This window comes from Hipposideros armiger, unplaced genomic scaffold, assembly GCF_001890085.2.
Source record: "Hipposideros armiger isolate ML-2016 unplaced genomic scaffold, ASM189008v1 scaffold_163, whole genome shotgun sequence".
Taxonomy (NCBI): Eukaryota; Metazoa; Chordata; class Mammalia; order Chiroptera; family Hipposideridae; genus Hipposideros; species Hipposideros armiger.
The window spans coordinates 1,959,639-1,980,983 of record NW_017731513.1 but is presented as its reverse complement, the minus strand read 5'-3'; the positions used below and the strand labels follow the sequence as shown (position 1 = coordinate 1,980,983).

Below are 21,345 nucleotides of genomic sequence, written 5' to 3'. Positions count from 1 at the left end.
TTATTTTTTTAAAAGGTTATAAGCTGAAGCTAAACGTGCTTTTTATGTCATTGGGTTCTCAGACAATCACGTCAATAAACAGTGTATTAAAGTAAGTCACATCCTATTGAAAAGTATAGGGTAATACCAAAAAGTAATATTCTCCCTCAGGATTGGTAAACTGATCTTACACATGAATAAAAAAAACCCCAAAAAACGTTTAAGTCAGCATTTCAGTATTAACCACATATTTCTAATACCCATTTAAAAATAAGATAATGCACCCTTTTTTTTTTTTGGTGGACACAAATCAATAAATAATTATGGATTTATAAAATCCTACTGATACAGAATTTTCTATCTACCAGAGGCTATACTTCAAAAATATGGATTCCATATACTTTGTAACCAGCAAAGCACTCTATTTCCTTGATTGGATAATCAGATTTGGACTTGATGTGGCATGTATCGGAGCGCCGTGCTGTCCAGGAAAGATCAATGCTTTTGCTAAAGCCCATGAATAGATTTTTGAATTCTGTAAATGCCCTGAGAGGCTTACTTAGATATCTCCCATTCAATTTAAATAGATGAGTAAATTCAGATGCAAGGAGTAAAATTAAAAAGCTTATGAGATATTTTCTGTCTATTCTACAAGTCACCAGATGACAAGGGAGGGACTTTGTTTGCAGTGTTGCGACTGAAGTTCAGCATCCCAGCTTTAGGCTGTCGTTAATAGCAGCTGAATGGCGTCCCACCCTCCAAGCCCAGTAAGTACTGGGTAGGACCCCATTTCCTTTGCAAGATGGCGGTTTTCTTTTATAAAATAAGAGATTTTTATATGATAGACAGATTGATTGACTCAGAGAGAGAGAGAGAGAGAGAGAGAGAGAGAGAGAGAGAAGAACAGAGATGCTCATGGAAAGAGATTGTTTAGAAGTATAATTTTTGTCCTCAATTATATTTCCGTCATATTGATTTGTGACTAAACTCTTCACAGTTGATAAAAATTGAACTTCAACTCTTCTATTCAGTGACATGTTATCTCTTGATATTTAATGTCACTGTGTTTCTCATTCTATGCTAAATGTCTTTCCATGGACCGCAGTTTACCCCTTTCATTTGTTTTATTTTAAACATTTTTCTTCCCGTGTTGCATATTCCTCTGTTTCAACTCTACTGTCACTAAAAGGAATAGAAATGACCCTAGGGTCCATGTGGTAACTTCCCAACGCGCCGTGTGGGCGGTGGGGACAGGGGAAGCCCCGGGTGTCAGCACCACCAGGGAGGTGTGTCTGGTCAGCTCGGAAGGTCAACTACAGACCCATCGGCATAGAGAAGTGAGTGAGGAAGCGCAGGAGAGGTACCTGTTCAGGTTCCCATTTGACCTCTCCACCTAGAGGCCCAAGTCAGCATACTTAAAACGGGGCTGCTCCTCTTCTGCACACACCTGCTCCTCTCTGCCCATCCAAACAGGGCAACTCTTCCCATTTATTCAGCAAGTGAATTCTAAAAGGTGGGGCCATGTTAGTTGTCTGCACCTTCAGAGACGTTGGAGTCTGGCCAGTTCCCTCCCTGTCCGCTGCGGCAGTTCTCTGAAGCACCTCTGCCTCCACACTGTGCTGTGCCCCTGACGGGCTCCCCCAGCCCACCGTCAGTCCTGCACAGAACGAGCCTGGGAAACCGTGCAGCATGTCTGCTTTGCTGAAAACCCTCCAGTGTCTGACTCAAGAGTAAAGCCAAGGTCCTCATCAGACAACCCCACGCTGGGTGTTTGTCCAAAGGAAGTACAGTCGCCATCTCTAAGACGTCTCTGTGCACCCATGTTCACTGCACGTGATTCATAGCCAAGACACGGATACAACCTCAGTGTACATGGAGGGATGGGTGGATAAGGAGACATGGTGTGTGCACACAGTGGGCATCACTCAGTCTTACACAAAAAGGAGTTGTTACCATTTGTGATAACACGGAATAACCTGGAGGACATTATGTAGGCTGAGTAAGCCAGACGCAGAGAGAACGATATTTCATGGTCTCATACGCATATGTGGAGTCTGAACAGTGGAACTCACAGTGACCTTCATGGAGCGGTGGTGCCAGGGGCCGGGGGGCTGGGGTTGTTGGTCAGAGGGTACAGCTCCCACTTCCCAGATGCACAGGTGCTGGGCACCTAACGTACAGCAGGTGACCAGTTAGTAGCGATGTGTGGCTCACTGAAACTTGCTGTGAATAGACCTGTGTTCTCACCTCATGTGAAAACCCTGGTAGCCAGGTGAGGGGACCGATGTCTGTGTTAGTGTCATTGTCGTAATCGTCTTACAGTGTGTACTTATGTAAAGCATCAGGCTGTGCACCTTAAACAACAGAATTTTTATTTGTCAGGAGCACCTCAGTAAAGTTGGGACAAAAGGCTGCCATTCCTTCAGTGCCCAGGAGGCCACTATGTCAGCCCACTGCCCTGTGCCCCTCTGATGTCACCTTCTCTTCTTCAGCTCTTTTACTCACTCAGTTCCAGCCACACTTGTGTCCCTGTGGGTCCCGGGACTTGTCAGATGCTCCTGGCTTTGCAGGTCCCCCATTGGATTCCAAATCCACGTGTCTCCGTGCTGCTGCTTCGCCATGCTCTACTCCTGCCCAGGCTGGCTGCTGCTGCGTAGGTCAGCGGGGCTGAGTTTGTGAAGGCGCAGCGGTGCTTGTCGAAATTCAGAAAAGCTCCTGCAGTGACATCCTTTATGCCACTTCTGTTTTTGGCCATCAGAAGAATTCCCTGTCAGCTCCCAACCTGGTGATGCCACTCGCACCTGGTGTGGATGTGTGTCCCGTTCACATCGCTGTAGGTGATGCTTTGACTCCCGCACATGACAGGTGGCCTGAAGTCACATCCCACAGTCCCAGGTGCCCGAAAGGACTGCGGCTCCGCCTGTGTTTATTGCTGGACCGCACAGTGTCCAGGGCCTGGCCTGCGATAAATACTGGTTAAATGCCTCTGACCTTACTGTCCTCATCTGTGTAATGGCTGACAACCTATGTCACAGCTGTGCAGAAGTCTCTGTAGCAAGACACTGGTATTTGAGTTACTCATATTCACTAACTTGGATCCCCTTGCTGTTCGCAATTATTTGTAAAAATCACTTTGAGCTGAAGAAAGATGACAGGAAACGGCTCTACTTCGGAAGGTGTAAGGGGAAGGAATGGAGGTTTGTTGTTAATGTTCATGTAATTTCACTCAGGGAAGTGATTAACCATATTCTGTGGCAGAGAATCCAAAAAGTGTTTTCCAAACAAAGCATACTTCGGGAAAGTACTCAGCACGGGGAATCTAAACTGGCCAGCCACGTTTACCTGACTGTCGGGAAGGCCTACCTGATCATACTGGGTTGCTGGAAAAGTCATGACACATGTTTGCAACAGATGGCACTAGTTCATTTTTGGAAGTACTATAGTCATTCACATCTATGTTATTGCTATGTCATTTGACAGCTGACAGTTCTAGCTTCATTCTAAAAAAAAATTGATCAGTTTGGTTGAGTTTTGGAGATTTTACAGCAAGTTGAAGATGGAAGACCAAATGGTGCATTTTTGCCATATTTTACTGCTTTACTTCCATAAAGGGAAGAATGTGTGTCAAGCTTGTGAAAAGTTGCATAAAGTTTACAGTGACCATGCTCTACAAGAGCGTCAGTGCCAATGATGGTTCACGAAATTCCGTGCTGGTGATTTTTATCTCAATCATGCTCCTCGGTCAGAGAGGCCCACCGAGGTTGATGACGACAAAATAAAGCCATTGATCGAGTCAAACCCACATTACTCGAGACAAGAGATTGCAGAAACATTGAACATCTATCATTCAAGCGTTCATGACCATCTGAAGAAGCTGGAATACGTAAGCAAGCTCGATATTTGGGTTCCACATAAACTCAAAGAAGTTCATTTGACAGCGCATATAAACATCTGCAATATGCTCATTAAACATGAGGAAAATGATCCTTTTTTGAAGCGACTGATAACTGTTGATGAGAAGTGGATTGTTTACAACAATGTGGTGTGCAAACGGTCTTGGTCCCAATGTGATGCTTCCGCTCAAACGACATCGAAAGCAGACATTCATCAGAGGAAGGTTATGCTCTCAGTGTGGTAGGATTTTAAAGGTGTCGTGTTTTTCGAGCTCCGACCAAAGAACCAATCAATTTCAATGTGTACTGTCGGCAATTGGACAGTTTCAATGAATCCATCATCCAGAAATGTCCAGAGCTTGTTCATTGTAAAGGAGTTGTGTTCCATCGTGATAACGTGAGGCCACACACAAGTTGGAACACCCATCAAAAATGATTGGAGCTTGGATGGGATGTGTTGCCACACCCACCATACTCACCTGACCTTGCGCTGTCAGACTTCCACTTGTTTCGCTCTCTTTAAAACTCCTTGTGTGGTATAACGTTCAATTCAGATGAGGCTGTAAATCAGCACCTTGTTCAGTTTTTCGCAAATAAAGACAGGTTCTTCTATGAACGAGGAATTATGAAGCTCACTGAAAGATGGCAAAAGGTTATCGAACAAAATGGGCAATATATCATTGATTGATCTTTGTTCTTTATATAAATAAATGACTTTTGAAAACCATAGACAAAATACGTCATGACTTCTCCGACAACCCAATAGTAGCAGTACCTGTGATCGGGCCCATTCCCATCAGACCACAGGCAGTGACCCCAAGACTGGAAGCAGGGAGTTAACGAGAAACCCCTCAGACACTAGGGCAGGATCACAGTCGTTCAGAGACTTTAGGTAAACATTTAAGGAAGCGGCTGGAATCGTGTGCAATACCACATTTTAATGTCAATATTTATTGATTTTCAAAGTATTTGTATGTGTATGCAGTTATGGTTAAGATTTACTCCTGGAAACTTTCAGATCCTTTGATTGCCATTTCCCGACACCTCACGCGTGGGGTTAAGTGTGTGAGTGTCTAGTAGGGAGGATTCATAGTCCCCTGGCTTTCCAGTTCCCTCTTCAGTCAATTGATTTTGGGGTGACTTTAGATGTTTTAAGTATATATTTAAATTCTAGTTTTGGATTCAATAAAACTATTTTTATTAATATTATAAATAAAACAATGAATGTATACAGTCCATATTTTGGAGACTGAAATACATTTGATCATGTACTTTTTATTTGATATAAATTTATACAGTGAACAAGGAAGTTCTATGTAGTTAATGCAGAACTTTTTCTAAATGTATGTTGATTGTGAGCTAATTTAGTCTGTAGCAATACTAATATTCCCTTTCTGGAATTATTAATATTTTAAATATTTTCAGTGTCCAAACATACGTTTTCTTGTTCCATGTTTGTCATACTCTATATGTTGAGATTTTTACATAGAAAATGCTTGGAGTCACACTCCAGGGTTCAGAGCACTTGTGCCGGAATGCAAGATTAGTAAGCAGTGTTCAGTTCAAGATTTGTGCTGCACATAGAGAGTAGTTTGTTTCATTTCAGAAGTTTTGAAAGCAGCATGTTTCTAAGTTTTCCTCCATATTTGGCATTTGTGACGGTGCCACTTGGACCTCTCCTATTTCCGTAAAGCACAGACGAGATTCAGGCTTTCCATTCCTTAATTAAACTTTCACTATGTGTGTGATGATCATTGTGCTTTGTGGATTACACGAAGTGATTAAACCTCTAGTCAGCTCTGCAGAATTTCTTAGAGGCACCCATTTATCTCATCTGTTGCAAGAGGGTCTTACATGTATAAACATTTAAAACAAAGTAGAGGCCAACTACCATTATTTGCAAATTATGTGACAATCTACCTCCAGAATTATGTGAAATTACAGAAAAAAATCACTACTATTAGCAATGTTAAGAACGGGGTCATGAGCCATAGTAAAACATTGAAATACCACTTTTCTAATGAGTGCTTAGACTGTATACTTGAAAAGTACTTGGTCCATAGGCCTCATTCAATAAGTTATTTATTAAATGAGCACTATTTTTATTCCTAACTCTGTTTTCCCTGCGTTTAACTTCCATTCAGGAGCTTCTGACTGCTTTGTTTAGTCTTCTATACGTGCTTCTTATACAACTTCAAAGTTTCAGAGCATTGTGTGTGTGTGTGTGTGTGTGTGTGTGTGTGTGTGTGTGTGTGTGTGGTGTTTATTTACATGGTTATTTTCAAGAAACTATAGATAGTATCAATAGCAAATGAGGAAGATTGAAAATATTTCAGGTTTAAACTACAGCATTAGTATGTTTTACAATAAACAGGAAAATATGCATAGTTTCCAAACAGTAACCCATGTGGAGTAATTCATCCTGAAAAAGCAAAGTAAATCTAAAATGAACAGCGGTGTACACTGCAGCTTTCTTGCCAGGAGGGAAACAATTTGCAGGCGACCCACATGATCCAGTGGTACGGTCATGGTTAGAAAGCGAGCCCAGTGGGTTGTAGTGCAGTCATTTGAAAATTTAATTTTGGAGAATGTGGGAAATAATAAGGCATGATTATAACGTATACACAAGAAAAGAGTAAAATATAAAATTTTATGTATGATGATGTGTATTATGTATGACAAGGCATAGAAAGTATAGAAAATGATGTTAGGCAGATTGCAGAGTGATGGGGTTGTGAGTGGGCTCTCACAATGTGTACTGTTGTGATGATGTCTATGCATTTAATAGCTCAACATACGTGGCATTAAAAGGGCTTGATACCTGTGAAGGTCGTGATGATGGGGATGCCATCACTGTTTCAAAACACAAAGGTAGGCAGGACCTGTGAATGTGTGCTCTGGGTTCTCCTCAGCTGTGACAGAGGTTGGTCTCGTTCAGAGTCCCAGGGACGGGTTTCCATGATGGGATTTCACCTGGCTAGCACGGCTGGCTGGCCAGTGAGATGGGGGCCTGTGCCCACTGCAATAATTGTTTTGTGTATCCACAGCTGTGCCATTTTTTGGGCACCGTGGTGAAAATGTATTCTGTTCACTATAGAAATACTTTCAAATTGTGCAAAGTGGCAAGATGCTTGGCAATTAATCCAGAGTGTGCTGTTAATTTATGCAGCGTCAGGGCTGTCACAGAGCAGTCTATTAGCTCAGCAAACACTGGGAGGCCCCTAGCACAGGGATGGCAGGTACCCACCCCCTGCTGACGTTGCTGTAAGAGTGATGCTATGTCACGTGCAAAGCGTCATGTGACTGTGAAGAGACTGGGAGCGAGGCTGTGACATTCCTTGCTCTTCTAAAACCCCGACGACTGTGCTCTTTTATTCACCCTGCTCTTTAATTCAATCAAGTTTGACTGGCTAGCAAATAGAGATGGACGCTGAGCAGGACTTCCCGTGGGTCATCCCATTCTTACCCTCCGGGAGACCCGTGTTCTTGTGGAGGAGGTGTCTGTGACTGGACCGGCACTGGGCATTGTGACGTGCTGTGACGGGTGAGGCACCAGCGCCATGCGGGTGCTGGGGCCACAGATCGGAACACCTGGGGAGGCTCTCGTACCTGCCCGTGAGAACCACACCACGTTAGCCAAGCGTGGGGGTGAGAAGGGGGTCACGCCATGGGAGCTGATGGAGTTCTGTGGACATTGAGGCAAAAAACTCTTGATGAGAGGCCAGAGACACACGGGTGGGCCCAGGTCGCAAAGGACAGCCGTGCCATGCTGACCACCTGCTCCCAGAATTGCCTGGGGTGACTACGTGGGAGCAGAGCAGGGGACAGAGCTCAGGAGAAATGCTAAGTGGGTGTTGGCTCCTGAGAGGTAAGAGGACACAGCGCCCCACTGCTGATGGGGGTGGGGGGGGTTTTGGAGGTGACTAGCTCCAGGGAGACAACAGGGTGGAGGGTCAGGACAAAGGAGCTCTAAAAAGTGCAGCTCCAGGGAGGGTGGCGGACGCTGCCTCACACAGGGCATGGGTTAAATGAAAAACAAACAAACAAAAAAACCAAAAAAAAACGGGACTTGCCTGTGTGTCTGTCAAGGGTGCTGACATTGTGAAGGGGTCGGAGCGGGCCAGACAGCAGGAGTCTGTCCTACCTGCAAACGAAGGGGAACTAGCAGAGCACCCGGTGAAAAGGGTGTTATTTACTGAAACTTTATTCAGAGAAAAGGTGCATCAGAGCCTGGATGTGCCCTGCTGAAGCACAGGACAGTCACGTTGGCGGGAGCTAGTCCCCTGGGACAGCAGCCGGGCCTGTGCGTCTGGGGCTGTACCCCCTCCTCACAGCCGCCCTGGGTCTGCGGCTTTTGGAGCTGAGGTCTGAGCTGGCCGCCCTGGCACACTGTCAGGTCATCATCCTGAAGTCCCTTGGAATAGAGACAGCATTTCCAAGTTGGCGTCTGCCTGTGCAGGTACTGTCCAAGGAGAAGTGCCGAGCTTCGTGTTGAGCTCTGAAACTTCCACGTCATCTTGTAAACTCGTTAAGATGTCTGTATTGTGTGTATCCACCCCGGTTCCCTACTGGTCCCATAAAGAAAAGATCTAGTAGAGGGTCAAGAGTAAATTCAACGGTTCGAGTTCTGAATATGTAGACATTGCCCATCAGGGTCCATTCTGTGAGTTTGTGAAAATAGATCATTATGGCTACTCCCTTATCCCAGCTTTAAGAAAAAGTCAGTATTAAAATATCAGGGACATTTATTTTGCTATAATTATGGTGATTGGTAAAGGAGTCATTATTAAAAATCCACATAGCTATCATTGATAGAACGAGAGCAAAATAATGGTCATAATTCTATCAACATCTCAAATTTTCACAAGTTAAGTTGAAAATTTACTGACACACTATGGGCAATAAAGGTGTTTTTTACTTAGCTTTCCTTTTCTTAAAAATCAATGCATGTTAAGCATTTCCAATTAAGTGTTAGGTTTTAGGCTTTTTATTATTTTAAATCTGTGGTTCCATACTTTTTCCTTGAAGTAAGGACTGCGGTGCTATGAGGAACTGGCCCAAAGGCCACTCTGAAGGTCTCCACACCTTGGCCTTGTGGAGGTTCCAGGTCATACCTGAGAGCAGTGTCAGCTTTGGGCTGGGCTGGCTGCCTGGGAACCCAGTTGTGATATAGCTCAGCTGGGGGCCCTGAGGTGTCACCACATGACCTAGACACTGAACCCTGCCATGTGGACAGGCAGGCAGGTGACGACATGAAGCCCCGAGAAAGACTGGACTGCCTTATGGTCGGCAGTCCCCGTGGGCACTGTCACAAGGGCCACCAGGCTGGTGCTGCTCCTTGAGGACGTGGCGCCTGTCAGCTGTCACCCTGTATTGGATCTGTATTCCCTCCCTGTGAGAAGCCATAACCCTAACTATTGTAGATCACATTCTGATTTAACTTAAAACTAAGTTTTTTTACCCTTCAAACAGTAAAAATTTAAACTAAACTCATAGAACATTTTCCCCAATTCAGTATATCAAAACTTATATCAGGAAGTTAAATGAGCAGATGTTCCAGTAGAAGTCACTAAAAGGGCTAGGGCAGGTGACCTCAAATAGGAGAACTGCGACATGGTGAGGCGGTCTGTGTGTGTCCAGAGGGATGTGCGGAACCCACTCGAGGAGGCAGAGCACGGGTGACGACGGTCCTCCCACGGGAACACCCCCTCCCACGGGAACGCCCCCCTCCCCATGGGAATTGTCCCTGCAGGGGCCCAGATGCCCAATTTCAGAGACCGAGGTAAGAGTACTCTACTGAACGCAGTAAACATGATCACTTTCAGTGTTTTTAATGTTAGAATTTATAACGTGAGGGTGTTTTCCTAGGTTTCCAATGATGAATGAAGGGGTCTGGCTGGGAAATGTAAAAATTAAAACGCACACTCACATGCCCCATATTCAGGCGGTGCTTGCTAAGGGGGCTGCGCTTTGTCAGGTCAGCCCGCGCCCCGTCGCCTGCTGGGAAAGCTCCACTCCATCATCCCGGCGGGGGCTGTCTCAGGACATAACCCTCAGCCGGGCAGGAAATTATATACCCAAGGCTCAGACAAAAGACCAGGAAGCTCAATTCCGTATTCTTCTAAACCAGTGCTGTTTTTGTTGTTTATTTTGGAAACACCAAAAGACAAAAAGCAAAAATGACAGTGATCTGCTAAAGAAACAAAAAAGCAGGAAATGAAATTCTCAGTTTTGTTCAAAATGCCATTACCAATCGCATTTGAGTTTGAAATAAGGACACTGAAGTACTGGTTCCATTTTAATACACTGCAGCCAAGGATGACTTTATGAAAAGTTTTTTATTAATAATTCAATGTATTGAACATTTCTTCCATGAGGCCCTAGGGAAGCAACGCGGAATCAAACCCGTTCATATTTCTTTATTGAAACTTATAAATAGTCCCAATAAACACATCTCTAAAATCCTCATGTTGGTTTAAATCAGGCTCTCTGCCAAATAAGTTTGTTCCAAACTCAAAAAGCAACTTTCATTCTTCAGGGTAAATTTTAGAATCGTGGGGAGGAGATCACAGGCCTGTACTGACTACCGTACTACAGGGTGAATAAGCAGCGTTTCCTAGTTATTCCTTTGGCGGTGCTGCAGGAATGGCACCAGTTAGTTTTTCAGAACTTGTGAGGCACAGAGAGGAACAAGGTGTTGTGTGCTTCAGGCTGGACGCGCGATGGTGGCTTTTTTAATACTTTTTTATACCACGCTCTCGTTTATCACTGTTGCCAATGCGAGCATGGCCCCTAGCTTCAGAAGGGGAAAAGTAGGTTAGTATTAAATAAGGAAGGAATTCTAGATAATCTGTGATTTGGGCTGTCTCTTAAATGCTCAGTTAACCACCTGACCCTGTTTTTCAAGGACACGCTTACATTTTATAGACTTTAGATAATCAGGCAGAGATTCAAGCTGAAGGGCCGCACTCAGTTTTCAAGTGCATTTTAGCAGAGCAGAAAGTCACCTTACCCACAGTGCTCATTAATTCATCAGGAGGGTGTTTTTGTGGCTGTTCATCTTGCAGATATTTTAAATAGGATAGCCATTCCTGTGAATTTTCCTGTAAGTTTTAGCATGTTTGGAAATGTGTTGGCTCCCCCACCTTGATGCTACACTGAAAGAGGTATTCGGAAATCCTTTTCTTGGGCTGTGGCTGGGAGCTGAGGTCATGGAGACGCCTGACTTGCCCTGAGGCACAGCAAACCAAAGCCAGAGACTGCGATCAAAGCCAAACCCCAGCGCTCCCAGTCTGGCCTCCCTCCTGGGCTGTGTTGGCGTTTGGTGGCAAAAAGAAATTGCACACACAAAAAAATGCCTTGGACGTTTTAGTCTCTGATTGTGATAATCACAATAAACTTGCAAAAAATTAAGGTGATTTTGTAGGCGAAATGAAGAGAGCTTTTTTCTTCAAGCCCCCAGCTAATTGTCGCCTTGCCCCCACCTTAGCAAGGACCGCCAGCGTGAGATCCTAGGGTGCCGTAAAATCTGCGGCTCTGCCCTTCCCTTCGGCGCCTGCTCACCTCTGTCCACAGCTTCGTGACCGTGGGGCCCACCCTGAATTACGGTTGCAGGCTCTGTGCATTCAATAGTGTGGAAACTACCGGAATGAAATAGGCCTTTGACAGTGGCTGGGACGCCAAGGAAAGGAAACTGAAACCCTTTGACAGGCTGTCTCCAAGGCGGCTGCCATTCCTTTCCAAGGCTCTTTTCATGTCGGCGCGGGGACAGGCTTTGTAACTTGCCCAGCCAGACCCATCAACTGCCGCTCATACGAGGGGCCACGGGGGTCTCGTGGGGCCTGCAGAGAAAACGGATGCTCTCCTCCTGACGATGCTTCAGCCTGAAAGCATGGTTTTGACGTGTTGGGTGTGGGGCACGGAGACACAGGGCTCCTGGGATGTGTTGCTGGTCGTGACCCACCTTTCTCATTTCCTTGAAGCCTGTGTGTGGCAATGGTCAAGTTTTCATAAATTATAAAAATAAAGAGACCTTTCTAAACCCTGGATCTGGGCTACATAAATAAAGAATAGTCAGAACATAGCGAGAGGGAGAAATGTACTGTTTCTTTTGGGTACCTCATGTTTTACAGTTTTGGTCAATAAACAATTTTGAAAATAAAACAATAACCCATGTTACGTGGCATTACAAATAATGTTAATTAAAAATCACTTACCAGTATCACCAGTTAATATTGGTTTGCCACTCTTCTAATAACTATCAATGATTTCAGATAATCATAATTTCATTAAAAATTAGTCCACACATTAATAACACAAAAATCTTAATAAATTATTTTTGTAGTAATAATATTTGTCAGCAGAATCTGTAGTTATCGAGTGATCTGCTATTTGCAAAGATTCCGTTAGGTTGTGTCCAGAAAATCACCACAGAATAGTGATTTTAGACTGAAGCATGTTTGGGGAAAAGAAATGAATATAATTATCCTACATTAAAAACAGACTATCGTGCTGCCTGGAGAACCCACAATATGTGCTTATGTTACACATGAAATAAAGAGTCCTTTCTGTTTCCAGTAACTCGCTCCACCTCGGCTGGGGCCTCAGACAGACCTGCCTTATACTGAGTAAACGTTAGGTGCTTCGTTTCAGAGTGAGCGTCGGTGTGTACTTGGGCAGACTCCCACAGGCATGGAGAGACTGGTTTCTTAAAGCTCTTTAATTCTGTATTTCAAACATGAAACATTTACAGCATCACTGAAATTGCTAGTACACACATGAAAGGAGGGAGAAACACCATCTCTCAGGTGGTGCTTTGCGTCCCGCTGTAACCCAGACTCCTGAGGCAGACATGATGCTGCAGTGTGCCCATCCGGCAAGGCCCCAAAGGGTGTTCCCTCTGCTGTGAAAATGCTATTTGGGGGCATTTGTAAAACAGCACCAATCGTTTGTGTTATTTTCTTACCTGTTTAACTTTTGTGTTAAATTCCATTTGTAAAAAATGCAAAGAACATCCAAAATCCGGATCCGGATGCAGAAGAAAATGAAGATGGTGTAAGTCAGACTGGTTGTACTGGACGATGCCAAAAATGGCCTGGAAGGAGGCCAGTTGGGTGAGTCCTGGGTTTCGAGGTCTCGTCGCTGGGCTTGTGGGGCCGTTGCCTCAGTGGGTCAGGCTGTAAAGGACTCGTTTAACAAACTACAGCCACATAAGACTGGCTGATGGCTTGAGCTAAAAAAAAATGACAACCTGTCAATTTACAGTGGCAACTATAATTATCACGAAGGAAAATGTGACTATACTCCACAAAACGGCAGCATGCACCATATTACAGTAAGAGGCTGCTTCTGGGGCGGCTGGACATCCTTAGCGGTGTCACTGGAGACAGAGTCCCAGGCCCGATACTCCCAGCGTCACTGCTGCACTGGGCTGAAGTTGGACGTGGCCATGTGTGCTAAAGTGTCAGGACCACACTCCTGGGCAGTGTGAAGCGTCCCTGACCAAAAGTTGCCTTTTTTTGCTTTTGAGACAACGTACACTCAAAACCACCCATTTTCAAAACTATCACTAACGCTGGGTTTCGTTAGAGTTTTTAGGACCTGAGGTTTCCATGCACTTGTCGTTCTTCAGTAGTAGATGTGCATCCAACCCCGGTCTCCCCAAGAGTCACCCCCCATTTCTGGAATGGTCACCGCTGCAGACAGCCAGTCTCACCTGTCACAGGCCAGCTCTCAGTTCACTTCCGTAGAGGTATTTATGTGCACGATATATAACTTTGGAGTTGCTATACTCCAGATACATTTGGAGAACATTAACCACAAAGATCAGTGAGGAGAGAAAAGAAATGTATTTTTTATTTGAAAACATGCCTTCTATGTCACAAAAGCATATTTCCACCATGGATAACTTCAATCTCCATTTCTCGCCCAGCACGTTCATTGATTTGTGTGATAAATATTTACAAGGTGCCTGCCTATGCCTGGCAGCCTTCTGGGACCTGGGATATTGCAGCCGACACTGCAAAACCTTTCCCCTGCAACAAGCTTTATTTGAGTGGAAGAAGGGACAGTCAGCGATCAATCAAATAAATACATCTGTGTGCAGAAGGCACCAAGAAACGCAGCGGTGAAGCGAGACAGCAACACATCAGAAGGCAGAGGTTGAGGCAGGTGGGAAGGGACGACCCTGCTTTGGGTTCCCCAAGGAGCCTTCTGCAGGGTGACATGTTAGCTGAGGTCCAGCAGTGCAAAGACCCCAGGAAAAATCTTTCTAATTAGCCCCACAGCTAAAGAACGTTAAAGTTTTGCTTCTGAAAATGGGGGTCATGAATGAGGGGAGTACTGATGTCCCAGGTTCCTGATAATAGCTGCAGTGTTTTTGCTGAAGACCGGCCCCGAAACATGGACGCCTTAGAGCCATCTCAGCCAACGTCCCCCGCAGCCTGGCCCCCAACCGCACTTAGGAATTTCCTGTATTGGCAATAAGGAGCCTGGGAACAAATCAGACGGGGAAAAACCCTAACAGCCGTCAAGGACCAACGCAGCACTGCTCAGCGAACCTGCGGACCTTCTGTGCTGCCCAGGTGACGGCCACTGGACGCCAGCTTGAAACGTGGCTGCTGCAGGAGAAACTGGTTTCTAAATTACATTTAAGTGATTTAAAGAAAATAGCCACATGTGGCTAATGGATATACCATATTGACAGAGCAGACCTCGAGGATTAATTTTTAATAATTTATCAGTGTCTTAAGTCCATATAAGCTAATTATTTCTTTAAAATTCTGAATATTAATGAGGAAAAAATGGACTGTTTCTACCTTATTTTGTAATACATTGGTTAAAAGGATATCGTAAGTACAGTGTATAATGAATTAGCTATCTTCCCGCTGTCGCCCTCCTCGTCTGCTTTTTCTATGGCATAGGCTGAAATACAGTTTTCTGTCCTCTGTGGCCTTGGAGGTGATGGTGAGACACTCTCCATAGGGAACCATTGAACCAGAACAATATACCAAAAGCTATTAAATTGAAGAGCAGTAGCCTCTATTCCCCAGGTGGGTTTTGTGTTCATAGTCATAATTTCCACTATTTCTGACTAGTAAGAAAGAACAGTGACAGAATCTGATTGAGGAAGTAAAAATCTGTGAGGATCATCTGGGGGGAATGTGTAGGCATTAATGGTGTTGTATAAAAAAAAGGGAGAGACAAAGTTTAAAACGATGAATGATGGCAAAAAAAGGTTGCAAAGCAATAGATGAGCTGTTGTTTATTTGTCATTCACCATAGGATTTTATCATGCAAATTAATATTTTAATTGTGATTGCTAATCTTAAAAAAAAAAAAGTTCAGAAATCAGCTATAAAAGTAATAATGTTCACTGAGCCCCAAAATGGAGTTACTGTAGGTGAAACATGCATTTTGGAAGGTGAATAGGAAAGAGGAAAATAAGACTTTCCCAGCGCTAAGATTTTCCAGAAACATATAGATCACTTTTGCTGTTCTAGGTTGGCAGGTTGAACTCAGTATACATGATTGGGACTATTTGGTAGATGTTAGTTTTGTGTAAACTGGTTCTCATGAGACGTATTCAAACGACTAAAGCTAGTAATCATTTCAATATTAGCCAAGGCTATCTTCAGTTTTCTTCTCGGTCTTCAATTTTAGCTTTAAAATGAATGGAACAATACATATTTTGCAAATTTCTATAAAAATACGTGGTGTAGACACGTATTTTAGTTATAATCATTAATATACAAGTGATTGTTAAGTTATCAAATAGTTGACAACTCCCGCTAACGAGTGCTTACTCACACTCTTCTCAGTGGGCAGACGTGGGCTGGTGAGGAGCCGTCCCTGGCCGCGGACTGTGACAGTGGGCTGTCACCGTCGGACTGCACATCCCCTGGTTTGTTGAGGACTAAGTTTAAGGAAGGGCAGGCAGTCACCTTCTGAATGCACCATTTGAGCAGATAAACCACCATGCAGAGAGCCGTCTCCCGAGCAGATTAGCATAAAGCAATTAGCGCGCGGTAATGAGGATTAGCTGCTCCTGCTGTGGCAGCACTGCCCCTGACCTCTTGGGCCCAGTCACTTAGGGACCTTTCAGGGTCCTTCGCTTTGTCGTTTCTGGGGAATTCTCTGCCCCATCCACCCTTGTCTCCTAGGAGCAAACCTCTAATTCTGCACAGATCTCTAACTCCTAATTTGTTGACAAGTAACTTGGTGTCCCTTTGAAAGAAAACAAGGTGCGCCTGTGGCGCATTGTCTTGGGGGCCCCGCCTCCCCAAGGCCTCCCCTTGTTCAGAGCTTTCTTTGCTGTCTGCTGACAACTCTGTTTCTGTTCCACATGTTTTTCTCGCTGGTTCTGTCCTGCTATCCACAGTCCTTTAGCTGGTGACTTTCCTTCCAAGCAGTGTGGGGAGGTCTGGGAAACAATAATATGACCTATTGGAGACACGAAAAATAACACTGCATAGCACCATTGAACCCTGCGGTTCTGCCCATGTCACATCACGGGGCATCTCTGCCACCCTCCACAGCACGACCCGTCGTGGCACCCTGGCCCATGAGCCGCTGCAGGCTGCCTCTGGAATACACACAGGGGTCACCCAGAGGGCAGGGAGAGCTTGGGGAAGAGGGCACAGACATCCCTGGAGGTGCCGAAGCCTGAGCTGAGTCTTAAAAGACATTTAACGCAGAAAGAATGCAGAGAGTGATGGTGGCGCTCCCGGGAGGAGGCAGAGGCACGGAAGGAATTGCACCCTCAGAGCCTGGTGCCTTGGGAGGTGTGGGTGCTCTAGGGGCTGGAGTGTGGGGCGGTGGTGGGACACGGCACTAGATACTGCGCAGCCAGCCCCTGCGCCCAGCCGGGAAGAGACACGCGTGTGTCTGTCTGTGTGGTGCTGGGCTGGGCGGGGCGGGGGCAGTGTTTGAACCACACAGATGGGTGTGCTCTCAGGAGAAGGGGGCGACTGAAGAAGCAGCAAATTTCAGAGAACAATAGGTATTGATAAGCTGACAGCAAAAGCCTGAGGTAACAAAGCTAGATTAGATGGTTCCAAAGTTACACTGGATACACTGCCCTGGGTACCTTGAGTCAAAACTGTCTTAGGCTTCATGCTGCAGGAACCTAGATTTCAGTGCGAATGGCACTCTTTTTTTCGGGTCAGAAATAAAGGGGTGGCCATTCCCAATGGGTGTTGTCAGGACACGGCTGCGTGCAGCCCCTTATGCGCCCTAAGTGGTGGCCACACTCCTGAGCAGCTGTGATGGCCGTCCAGCCTCGGAGCCGGCCATCTGCTTCCTCCCGCTGGACAGAACGCTCACCCTCAGAGTTCATGTTCCGGGGTCCGGAACTGCGGGTGCAGGGCGACGCATGGAACCTTTTGTTTTCCAGCACTCAAGCATGTGATGATGGGAACTGAAACTTAGATCAGCCTGCCGGGATTCACAGTCCTGATCCCAAAGGCGGGGAGAGAGCAAATCGCCCCAGTGGCGGCTGGTGCCGTCGTATCGGAGGTTAAGGCTCTTTCCCTAACAGTGTGATATGGAAGGTCTGTGAACCGCGCAAGAAAAAGTGGTTTTCGGGAAAGGAGCCCTAAACTCAAATATTGTACTAGTTGGGTTTAGATGGGAAAAGGTTCATTTTTATCATATCACCTAAAATCCAAGAATCCTCAGTAGGTTGCATGTGGGTGTGTGTGTGCACGTTGTATGTACGTGTGTGCACGTTGTATATGTGTATGTAGGTGTGTGTGTGCGCATATGTATGAATGAATAACGAATCTTGGGAAACCTTAGGCTAACCTACTCTTACCAAAAGCTCAGGCAAGTCCCACAATAAATCATTAATATCTGAGTCTGGGGAAGAGAGCAGATAATTGGAATGGAGATATTTTTGAGATATGTACTTATCTAAATAGTACATATATGTAACTTGCAAGTGAAATGTTGGAGTTTTTTTGCCGTTAGTGAGAAGTGGTGGTGAAATGCTGGTGTGAGCTAATTATTAACTCAACCACATTTACACACACTTGCCCTGCGGCAAGTCGTGATTGTTCACTAGAGACGGCATGGACCCTTAATGCACAGTGGCCTTTGCGATGACCGAGTGAAGCAGGGGACATGTGGGAGCGCGTGGGTATACCAGGTGACCCTGGTGGGAGTGCACTCTGATGGCTTGTTTTGAAGATAACTTTGTTCATTGGGGATGGCCATGTAATGTGTCATCCCAACTGGGACACAGTGGAGGGTGAAAGGGGCCCCCACTTGTGTTCCAGGGGCAGGGGTGCAGGTGGGCAGACCTGGAGGCGTCCCACACCTTAGGTGGGGGTCTCGCCGGTGTGTGCAGACACGCAGGCGCTGACCCGTGCCCACGCTGCTGCCCTCACGCTCTGGAAAGCTGACTGGCCTGGGAGCCGGCAGGGACTTGTCAGCGCTTCCTGCCTTTCTCCCCCAGAAGCCCTGGGCACAGAGGCAGAGTGTTTCTACGTTACCTCTGACCACCCTGGGGCAGCGGGGAGGGCCACTGCTGGCACCTCTGGGTCTTGTGGGCAGTGGGGCAGCTGCCTTGTGACTGTGAGTGTGGACGGCGTGGGGCCGCCACGCTAAGGGTCGTCTGCTTGCTTTGCAGGACCAGTGGTTTTGGCGAGTGAGGAACAACAGGGTGATGGAGGGGTACCCCATGCAGATTGCCTACTTCTGGCGGGGTCTGCCGCCCAGCGTCGACGCCGTGTACGAGAACAGCGACGGGAACTTCGTCTTCTTTAAAGGTAAGGCAGGCTGGGCTTGCTGCTGTGTCTGGGCCACTGTGTCCCGCAGATGAGCCGGGAGAGCCTGGGTGCGAGGAACCGCATGTGTTGACCAGAATCATACATGAAGTAGAATCAGAATGAACTAACCAAACTGATTCTCTAATTTATGTTTTCTCATGTGGCATCTCGTATATAAGCCAAATTTAGGAGGCACTGTGGTTTCATAGAATTCTTAGATTTCTCTTAACAGCACCCCAAAACATGGAATAAATGAATGATTTGAAAGCCATTTTTCCATTAACTAAGGGGTTTGGGGTTCTTTAGAGTATTTGGAGTTTCTTGCTGCTTTATGTGCTGAAACCTCTTTGATTTGTCTCAGACTTTATTTGCTTTACCCAGTTTCTGTTCCATGGTTTAAACTAGGAAATTGCTCAAAAGGGCAGTAGAGCTTACGGGTAGAAGTGTCACCTGGGTCGCGTCACCCAGCGGAGTCTATTAAGTTTGCTATGATTTATCTGAGCGCCAGGTTTACCTGCACAGACGCTCGCTGCCTGACATGCAGGTGAGGTTCCCGGGGAAAGTGAGCTCAGGTGACAAGCACCCTGTCGCCCAAACGCGCTCATGTTCAGAACAGCGAACCTGAGGTCTGTGGGGGCGACATGGGTGGGAGGACAGTGGGGCCGTGAGCTGACCCAGGAGCTGAGGTCTGTGGGGGCGACATGGGTGGGAGGACGGTGGGGCCGTGAGCTGACCCAGGAGCACTGGGGTCCAGAGTGGAGGGGATCGAACGTGTTGCCCAGAAACCAAAGGACCGATAAGGAGCTTCCACGGGATGGATGCTGGGGGAAGGATTGGGGGGCTTAACCGGGAGAAACAAGAAACAAAAAAGTGTTATCCTCAGGATCAGAGTAGAAGAGTTTATAGTGATGATGATATATCCTTCTTTGCTGTTCTGTTTTCACTTTTAAAGATGTAAAAGCCCTTTTAGATTGTGGGCTGCACAAAACCAGGCCAGCCCAGTGTGCTGAGCTGTTTGAAGTGATGCCTGGAACGCAGGGATGACAGGATAAGCGAGGAGTAAACTCACGTGCTGGTCGGAGTCCCTGGTCCCGGCCACACTGGCTGTTGCCACAATGAGTCAAGCTCTTCCTTGGTCACACTTTCCTCTGGCCTTCGTTGTCGGCCCTCGTCTTTCTCTTCTCTCTCTTCATAGAGAACTTCCTTTCTGTCTGTCTCACATCCTAGTATACACTACTCAGTACTACTGTACTTAACTAGCTACGTCTCCTAGTCCCCTATCTAAGTAGCGTCCGAGCTGGGTCATGCCTCATCCAGCCATATGCTTCCTAACGGTACCTCGCCTTGGCTTGCTTCATTGTGCATGAGGACTCGAGAGCGTGGATTTAAATATAAGTGACCATTTACTTATAAAGTATCAATGTGGCTTAGAAAAGTAAAAGTAAGCATGCGATGTTATAATCAAACTTTTATAAATACCTTAAGAAGAGTAGGAAGCCACTAGACACAATGAAGACTTCATATTTTGGTATAGTTTATGACTTTGTTGAACTTTGGTCAAAGTGTGTGTGTGTGTGTGTGTGTGTGTGTGTGCGCGCGCACGCGCGCGCCATATGGAGTGGAAGTTGTCAGTACGTAAATTATAGAAACGTGAAAACACAAGCACTTGTCCTCTGTGATGTGATGAGCTCTGTGTTCTTAGGATCTTACTGCTTTGGGGGGCGTCAAAGTCCAATGTGTTTATAGGTGAAGGGCGTCCTCCGCCTTCTGAGGTGTAATGATAGAGCTAAGACTGATCCTCCCACCCTAAACTACCAAAAACTAGGCAAAGCATCTAAAACTATGGTTTTCACGACACTGCATGTGAAGAAAGAACGGGCAGTGAAGCCCCCAGTCAGGACACAGAGAAGGGAGCCCAGCAATCGCCCCCGTTTCCTGTCCGGAGAGCGTCCCCAGGCTGCGCCACAGGCCTGGAGGGTCCAGGAGCTCAGGAGACTCCCGGCTGAGAAGGCAGAGCTGGGTGTCGGGAGACGAGCAAGGCGGCTAGATGAAGATGCAGCCGAGAGCTGCACAGGGTGGGGACCCAGAGACCAGCAGAGGGACCCCCGCAAGTGTGGGAGAGTCCTGGCCAGCACATGCATGTAAGGGACGGCTGCTGTCTGGGAGAGCGGCAGTCGGTAGCATTAAAGGGACAGCAGGTGACACACCTGTTCCCAGCAGCCACCTGTCCGTGGGCATCGGCTAGGACACCAAGCTGGTCTCCCTCGACAGTGGGAGTGATTACCCCAAAAGGGGCTTTGTTCAGTCCCACCTAACAAATCTCAGCAGATGTGAAGCAACTTGTTTTCAAGTAACAGTCCTGGAGCAAAGCTCAGGAATATTTTCAGGGTACAAAAATAGTCACCCAATGAGGTAAAATTCACAACATCTGACTGTCCCCATAAGATTTGGAACAGGACAAGGATGTGGTAGTTATTAACTCTGTTCAGCATTTTACTGGGGGTTTCTCTAGTGTAATAAGGCGAGAGATACAAAATAAAACTATTCACAAACAGGCTTATCTGTTAGAAAACCCGGTCCACTCAACCGATTATCTATTATTGATCAGTGAATTTTGCAAAGCTGCGGGATATGAGGCTATTATACAAAAATTAATTGTACGTCCATATATGCCTCGGTTCTGTGAAGGGCCTGAGGTTTTCCCG

The 21,345-nt window shown here is 46.1% G+C and overlaps 1 protein-coding gene across 8 annotated transcripts in view; it reads left to right on the top strand.

Moving 5' to 3' along the window:
• Positions 1-21,345, top strand: part of MMP16 (matrix metallopeptidase 16) — a 451,752-nt gene that overhangs the window by 404,249 nt on the left and 26,158 nt on the right. For all 8 annotated transcript variants that reach the window (XM_019651641.1, XM_019651642.1, XM_019651638.1 and 5 more), the window contains one exon: positions 18,502-18,640. In XM_019651641.1, coding sequence (XP_019507186.1) covers positions 18,502-18,640 — 139 coding nt within the window. The remainder of the gene's footprint in view (positions 1-18,501; positions 18,641-21,345) is intronic.